The sequence below is a fragment of the Apteryx mantelli genome, chromosome 11, assembly GCF_036417845.1.
Source record: "Apteryx mantelli isolate bAptMan1 chromosome 11, bAptMan1.hap1, whole genome shotgun sequence".
NCBI lineage: Eukaryota > Metazoa > Chordata > Aves > Apterygiformes > Apterygidae > Apteryx > Apteryx mantelli.
In genome coordinates, this window is record NC_089988.1 from 8981543 (window position 1) to 8989934 (window position 8392).

The 8392-nt window shown below is 53.3% G+C and overlaps 1 protein-coding gene across 1 annotated transcript; it reads right to left on the bottom strand.

Moving 5' to 3' along the window:
- Nucleotides 1–7002: 7002 nt before the first annotated feature.
- On the bottom strand, nt 7003–7938 carry LOC136992964 (olfactory receptor 14C36-like). Its single transcript, XM_067302983.1, has one exon. The coding sequence runs from the start codon at nt 7936–7938 to the stop codon at nt 7003–7005; it is 936 nt and encodes a 311-aa protein (XP_067159084.1).
- Between the last annotated feature and the right edge of the window lie 454 nt (nt 7939–8392).

Below are 8392 nucleotides of genomic sequence, written 5' to 3' on the forward strand. Positions count from 1 at the left end.
ATGCTGCCTCGCAGGCAGTGGCATCTCAGGGCAGTCACTCTCAGTCCCTTTTTTGGGCACCCCTCCTCTGCCGGAGGGCTGGCTGCAGAGAAGACAACTCATGCCCTGGACCCCATGGCTGTCAGGGCAGAGGCTCTGCTGGCAGGGAGAGGAGAGACAGGGAGCTTGCTCAGAGGAAGGTGTCTGCATCGGAGGGACTGACCACTGACCATGACTTGCCCAAATCCATCCTCCCATGACGATTCTGTTGGCACTTCCCTCTCATTCCCTGCCCATCTCTGCTGCCTGGGCCTGTTCCTGCTGCCTGCAGCTTTCTCTGTCCCAACATCTTTTCCCTGTCAGTGCTCACAGACCCTGTCCCACCCTCTCTGTGCACAGTTCTGCCCTACAGAAACCTCCCAGATCAGGGCACTCTTCAGGGGCATCTCTGTGCTCGCAGGTCCAAAGGAGCAGGTCACATCAGCCCTGATAAGTCCATAAAGGTGCTGCTGGTGCTGCTGTAGGTGGAGGTGGGGTTGAAAGGGTTTGCTGAGCTTTATCACAGACCTACTGATCTCTGAGAGGGAAGGTGAGTGAGTCCCAGTTCCTTGCCAAACCACAAAACTCTTTCCTTTTTTCTCCCTGCCAACATCAGGAAACTGAAAGCCCTGGAAGGAAAGCTCCTTGCCTTTCAAGTGGCCTTTTTTGCACCTTCCTCTGCGGTGCAGGGACACTGCTCTGAATCACAGCCCTGGGCAGATCTGGATGCATATCCCAGCTTCACAGCCCTGCAGCCGTCCTTGGGAGAAAGTAGCAGCATGCCCTGTCCCTGTGATGGTGTGGCAGGGAATGCCTGCTCTCAAGCATCTCCCCCTCTTCTGCAAAGGAGAGCAGTCCTTCAAAAACCTATCAGTCATGGGATGAAATAGCTTTGGAAAACCCTTCCAGGAACCTCAGTAGCATTGCCCTGCAGCCAGAGACTTACCGTGTCAGGGGCTGTGAAGATTTCTCCCACAAGCAGCTCTCCTCTGGCCTCCCACTCCACACTGCCTTGCACTCCTCTCTGCCTTCTCTCCTCTCATGTCAGCAGCAGCAGGCAGTGCCCAGAGCCCTGCTGCTCTTTGCAGAGGAGCTGCTGCTGCACACAGCTGTCTCTGGGCAGTGCTGCCCACTTGCCATGAGCTCCCTCCATCCCCAGAGACTGGCCCCACTCAGGAGCAGAGGCCCAGCTGAAGATGTGACTTTCTCTGTCCCTTGTGCTCCCTCCTCCTGGGAAATGTTCACTGCAACAAGCTAAAATATTCACTGATGGTCCCTCTCTAAACAATGCAGAGAGACCAGTCACAGCATTGTCACTTGTTTCATCAGAGGATGGTTGCATCAGAGGATGGTTATCTACAAGAGGTGGAAACATCACACCCAGGAAATCCATATTGCCATGTCTTAAGTAGGCAGGACACCTAGAAGCGGACAAGAAGGGAGGTCATTCACACATGGTTCAGGTTTTCATTCAGATGAGTCAGTCTGGGCATCGCATGCCCATTTAGAAGTCCCTGGGATGCCCTGGGATGCAGATCCCTCCTGTGAACTCCACAAAAAACCACACAGGTGGTGGGATTCCCCTTGCCAAAACTGAAGTGTGCACAACACAGATGTCTGCATGGGAGCTCCTTGACTAAGCTCCCATTGTAATCCCTGGAGATGGAGGGTGGGAGTCAGTTGCTCAACACACAAACACCTGGTGACATTGGAAGAGACAGAGACGGACCAAGGTATGTGCCAGAGTCTTCTTGCTCGGATGGAGCAGCTATGACACCCCCATCCCTCTAGAGCATGAGTTGGGGGCCAGGTGAGGAATCCCGTTGGACATCTGAAATGATGCTAGATGCCTCCTACTACTAGAGCTCCACTCACTATAAAGCTGAGACATAGGAAGATCCCAGTGTTACAAAAAGCTAATGCAATTCAGTGCAGACACTTGATTTAATGATACAGAAATAGGCCTGCAGGGCCATGTCGGATGCCTGTGGTGTCCAGCACATCCACATGTCTCTAGTAGTTCCAGCATGGGACCTACAGGAAGCCATGCCTTTTTGGAGTGGTTGCTCTGCAGGTGCCCCAGGGCACCTTGGGTTTCCTACCTGTGCCCAAACAAATGAATCCCACCACTGCCTTTAGGCACAGTCTGCACTGTCTACATCCAAGCATGCTGCACAAATGGGAGGCACATCACACCAAGGGCTCCACTCTAGTCTCTGCACTCTCAAATCCTTCTAGCTCTCCTCCTCCTGAACCCCTTCTCACCCCCTGGTATGATATGAATAGGGACTGGGCTAATGATGACCTCAGGGTGTCTGGATCACAGAACCAGGGTCTTCTTCAGTGGCACCTTGTCCTTCCTGGAGATGGTCACCTAAGTCACAGGCCCCGAGGTGCTGCAGAGTCAGCTCAGGCAGCAAACCCCTCTCCTGCCACTCCTTTGTGGCCCAGCTCTGTTTCTCGCTGGCCTTGGGCACTGCAGGCTTTGCTCTCTCAGTGGGAACCTCCTTTCACCATTACATTGCCACCTGCTATCTATGCCAGCATGTCACCACTTGCAATCAAAGCCTTTGCACACATATGGTTCTTGATAACATGTTTCCCTGTGACAAATCTTGAGTCAGCACCACAGCTGATGCTCTGCCGCCCAAATGTATGGAAACATACGCAGCCTGGGGTGCAGCCAGGAGCAGATGGAGATGCACAAGCTGTCAGAGGAGTGCCACATGGTTGGAATAACTGAGATGTGGTGGGATCACTCGCATGACTGGAGTCCTTCAAAGGCAGGGTGCAAGTTCTTCAGGAGAGACTACCAGGGAAGATGAGGAGGGGGATGCCCTGTGTGTGAAGGTGTAGCTTGGATGTATGGAGCTCTTCCATGGGATGGACAAAGGGAGGCAGCTCTGAAGGGCAGAGGAGCTCAAGAAAGCCAACAGGTCATTAAGCACCTTTCAAGCACAAGAATGCTCCATAACATACAGTTTGTAAAATTAGCAGACACCTCTGGACCCCAGCTTGGCTAAACAGGGAGCTCCCACATGAGGTCCCGGGCAATAAGGCAGCCTACAGAAAGGCGAAGAAGGCAGAGGCTGCAAGGAGGAATTTAGAAATATTGTCTAGCAAAGTAGGGATGGTTTAAGGAAGCCATAGGTCCCCTGGGATAGAGACATTTGCAGGGGATGTGAAGGACAGGAAGAAGAGCTGCTTCTGCTTCAGTGACAGTAAGGGAATAAACAAGGAAATGTGGGCTCACAGCTGACTGGGGCAGGGATTCTAGCAAAAGCGGATGTAGATAGATCTGGGGAAGTCAAGTCCTCCCTGGCTTCAGCCTTCACCAACACATTGTCCTGAGCTGTTGTGCCTAGAGTCAGGACTGCTGAGGAGAAAACCAGCCTGCAGTGCCCAAGCCTCTAGAACTCAACCCCTACAAGTCTATGGGATTGGATGGCTGGCATCAGAGCTGGCTGCTGTGACAGTAGGGCTGCTTGCTGTCATCTTTGAAAGGTTGTGGAGATCAGGGGAGGTCCCAATGAACAGCGGAAGGAATATTTTGTGTCCATCTTCAAAAACGGCCACAAGGACAGCCTGGGGAGCTGCAGACCATTCAGCTTCACGTTGGTGAGGAGTGTGTCATGGAGCCAATCCTCTCAGATCACAGTTCTGGGCACATGAGGGAGAAGAAGGTGTCTGGGAACAGTCAGCATGGAGTTACTGAAGGCAAATCATTCCTGACCAACCTGATTGATTGCCTTCTGTGATAAAAGACCAGTACTGGTGGAGGAGAGGAGAGTAGTGGATGTTGAGGAGGCATCCAGAAGGGCAAAAAACTGCTTGGATGATGAACGCAGAGGGTTTTCATGAATGAGTCACGCTTTACCGGGAAGCCAGGTAAAGGTGGGGTATGCAGGGATCTATACTCCACATCCTGTCTTGTTTGAAAGGCTCATCGGTGACCTGCAGAATGGAAATCCCCTCACGGTTGTAGATGACACCTGATTGGGTGGAACAGTCATAAGCTCAAGGGCTGCCATTCAGAGGGACCTCAGCAGGCAGTAAGAATGGGCTGTGAGGAACTTTGTGAAGGTCAACAAGGACAAATGCCAGGTCCTGTGCCTGGGATAGAGCAACATCCTGCAGCAATAGGGGCTGGGGAGTGCCCAGCTGGCAGCAACTCTGTGCAGAAAAAGGACTTGGGAGTGTTTGTGGTCAGGGAGCTGAACATCAGCCAGCAGCATTCCCTGGCAGCAAAGGAGGCCACAGTGTCCTGGGCTGCATAGCCAGTAAATCAAAGGAGGCGATTATCCCACTCTACTCAGCATTGTTAGAACCCCTCTAGATACTGCATCCATTTGGGGCTCCCTGTAGAAAAACGCTGTTTGTCAGTTGGAGTGAGCTCAGTGGCAGGCCCCCAAGATGGCTGGGGACTGGAGCACTTGCCCTGTGAGGACAGGCTGAGGGAACAGGGCTTTTTCAGCGCAGAAGAGGGAAGGTTTTGGGCAGGACTCATAGCAGCTTCCCAACTCAAGGTTGCCACTGATAATGAACCAGGTTTTTAAAGGAATTCATGGCAGGAGAATGAGAGGCAAAGGTTATAATCTGAAACAAGTGCAGTCAAAACTGTATATGAGGAAGAAATATCAGTGAGGATCCTGCAGCATTTGAAGTGGGGTCCAGAGGGGTTATGGACTCTCTCTCTTCTTGGAGACTTGCAGGACACAGCTGGACAAAGCCCTGAGGAACTTGGTGTGAATTCAGTGTTGATCCTGATGTGAGCAGGCAGTTTGGCTAGAGTCCTCCCAAAGTCCCTTCCAGCCTGAATGGTTCTGTGATTTTGTCATCTCTGGTGATCGGCACTGCAATTCTTGCAGGGAGAAAATCCTTTTCTGCACATGGGTTAGCACCTAACATGGCCTCCCCAGAGCCAGCCCCTCCTAGTGGTGTGAGGTTGCATCTGGGGCCTGAAAGGTTTTCAGTTCAAGGTTTCATTATGAGTGACTGCTTGTCCAGAATGGGCCCTGCTCACAACCTACAACTCCTGTACAATACAACATGATGCCAAATGACCATGACACAAACAAAATGGTTCGAGGGTGATGGCACTCTAATGTGCCTAAGGACTTTAGCAAATGCAAAAGTATCCTTACCCAGCCAGGGCTGTGCCCCACATACGGGTCAGCAAACAGCCGTGCTCCCGGATCTGCCAGGATCTGGTGCAGAAGAGAGGCCATGCAAGGCTGGCCTTTTCCCCTCCCTCAGGATAGAGAGACCTGCAGGAGAATGGAGCTGGCCATGGACAACCCCACAGCTGGGGTGAGCAGCCAGCGCAGGAAAAGGGTGATGTGAGGGGCTGGTCTGGGACAATGGCCCTGGGGCAGCTTCCCCAGTGTGTCCATGCAACACAGGGAACCACCTGGGCTCTTCTCTCCTGCACCTGCCATGTCCTGGTGCCTTTCCCAGGAGACCTGCATTTGCCCTGAAAGCACACAGCTCTGTGCTCCCACACTGCCATTCACACAGAGTAGCTGCCTGCTGGCATTTTTTCCTTCCTGGGCCCTTTCCAGTCCAGCCCAGACCCTCCCTGGCTCTCCCCACCTCCCCTGCCCTCTCCCCAGCCCACCCAGCAGAGCAGCCCAAAGTGGGGGCACCCAGCAGCAGTGCCCACCACAGGGGGCTGCAGAGCTCTAGGCACTCACTCTACAGCCCCAGACCCTCTGAAGGGCACAGCATGTCCTGGGGGGCAGAAAGGGGTGTCAGCCTCCCCATCAGCTCCCGGGCAGGGGGCCAGCAATGGCACAAGGAAATGGAGCCCACTCACTCCATGTCTCCACTGCTCTCATCACCAGGAGATCCTTAACCCTGGCTACCTGCAGCCCCTCTGGGCAGCCCCTCTCCCCAGCACAGCACAAGAGTCCTGGCCCTGGGGCTCCTCAGACAGCTCCAGTGACAGAGCAGCCTGCCCTGAGCTGACACACATAAAAACAGGTTTTATTTATTCCCCCCCACAGAAGCAATCAATTGCGCCTTTGCTTTTTCTCAAGGGATGTCCCTGCTCCCCAGAGAGCCTTTCCCCAGGTCCGTGTGTCCGTGCTGGCCTGCCTGGCCATTCCTGCAGCCCTCCCCTGTACTCCCTGCAGGGATTCGGACTGGCAGTGCTGCTCTGCAGGGCAAGTGGGCTGTGGGGCCACGGAGTGACTCCACAATGGCCCTGCTGGTCAGGGCAGGCCCAGTTGGCACAGCATCATTGCACCTGACACCCCCCTCCCCAGGGTCTCTGCATGTGGAAGATGCCTGGAGCGATCGCAGGGCATTTCACATTGTTCATGATGTGTTCAGAGGTGTCATTAGACCCAGCCCACTCCCTCTCCTGAGATTTGGTACGTTCCTCAGTTTGGCCCTTTACCTTTGGGTGACTCCACTTGGTTTTGGGAGTCTCCACTCACTGCCCATGCCAGGCACACACTGCCCTGGAGATCCCCTCTTCTCTCTGTGTGGCTCCATACTCCCTTCCAGAAGGATGGGCATCTGTGAGCAACCTAGTGATATGTGGGACAGTCCCTGGCAGATACCACTTGACCACTCACACTCTCCAGGGCACTGGACACCCACTGGGCACCCTAACACATCACCCTATGAGCGCATCCTCCTTACACCATGGAAAACCCAGGCACGGCCACGGGGCCTTTTCGAGTGCAATCCCCTGAGCACATTCTTGACTCCAGCTTGGGAAGAAGAGCCCAAACTTCAGGCACTGTGCTGAGGAGATCCCCTTTTATTACAGAGGTGCTGCAAGGGAGGCCAGCTCTGACACAGTGGTCAGCAGATTTACACAAAGCCTCTGGGTGAAACAGAAGGGCTTTGTGCCTCTGAAGAAGAGAGATGAATTCAGACATTTGTGTACAAACACACTTATCACAGACAGAATGCCCCAGCCACAAACGTTGCCTGAAATGGCTTGGAAATCACTTGTGAGGAGAGATGGGCATCTTATTGCTGCTGAAACAGCACCAATTGAACCAGTTTCTTCAGGGCATCTTTGAGCTCCTTGTTCCTCATGCTGTAGATGAGAGGGTTCATTGTTGGAGGCACCACCGCATACAGAACAGACAGCACCAGATCCAGAGCTGGGGAGGAGATAGAGGGGGGCTTCAAGTAGGCAAAGATGACAGTGCTGATGAACAGGGAGACCACGGCCAGGTGAGGGAGGCACATGGAAAAGGCTTTGTGTCGTCCCTGCTCAGAGGGGATCCTCAGCACAGCAGTGAAGATCTGCACGTAGGACAGCACAATGAAAATGAAAAACCCAAAGATTAAACAAAGACTAACCACAATAAGCCCAACTTCCCTGAGGTAGGAGTCTGAGCAGGAGAGCTTAAGGAGCGGGGGAACTTCACAGAAGAACTGGTCCACTCTGTTGCCTTGGCAGAGTGGTATTGAAAATGTGTCAGCAGTGTGCACAACAGCGTTAAAAAAACCACTGGCCAAGGCAACTGCTGCCATTTTGACACAAGCTCTGCTGTCCATGAGGGTCCCATAGTGCAGGGGTTTGCAGATGGCAACGTAGCGGTCATAGGCCATGACAGTGAGGAGATAAAACTCTGCTGCAAATAAAAAAAGGAAGAAAAACACCTGCACAGCACATCCTGAGGAGGAAATGGCTTTGGTGTCCCACAGGGAATTGGCCATGGATTTGGGGACAGTGACGGAGATGGAGCCAAGGTCCAGAACAGAGAGGTTGAGGAGGAAGAAGTACATGGGGGTGTGGAGGCGGTGGTCGCAGGCTATGGCTGTGATGATGAGGCCATTGCCCATGAGGGCAGCCAGGTAGATGCCCAGGAAGAGTGAGAAGTGCAAGAGCTGCAGCTCCCGTGTGTCTGCAAATGCCAGGAGGAGGAACTCGTTGAGGGAGCTGCTGTTGGACATTGGCTCCCACTGGGCATGGGGGACTGTCCAAGGAGGAAAAGACAGTGGCAAGTTAGAGCAGGCTTCTGTGAGCCAAACCCACTCTGGTTCTCATAGAAACCCCCACCTTTCCTCCGCCCTTCACCTTCGCTCAGCTCCCTTTCTGCAGCTCTGCTTACACAGAACAGAGGTGTCTGTATCTAAATCAGTCACACCAACTCCCACTCCAGCAAGGCAGAGAAGCAGTTCAGTGAAGGCAGGGGGTGACCTGACCCTTTCTAGATGTCTCTGTCTCAATGAACATCCTCATGCCAGTTTGCCACCTGCGCCCTTCCTGCAGGCACTGCAGAGAGAATAGGAAGTGACTAGCTCTGATGTATACATCCTGCAGCAGATTATGTCCACCGTGTATGTGGAAGGGCTGTTCAACATTTGGAAACCCATTTTTCTCAGCAAAATGATCAGTGGAGGAGTC

Bases quoted from the DNA above. Each gene is read 5' to 3' on its own strand.
- LOC136992964 (XM_067302983.1), bottom strand. From the start codon at position 7,938: ATGTCCAACAGCAGCTCCCTCAACGAGTTCCTCCTCCTGGCATTTGCA.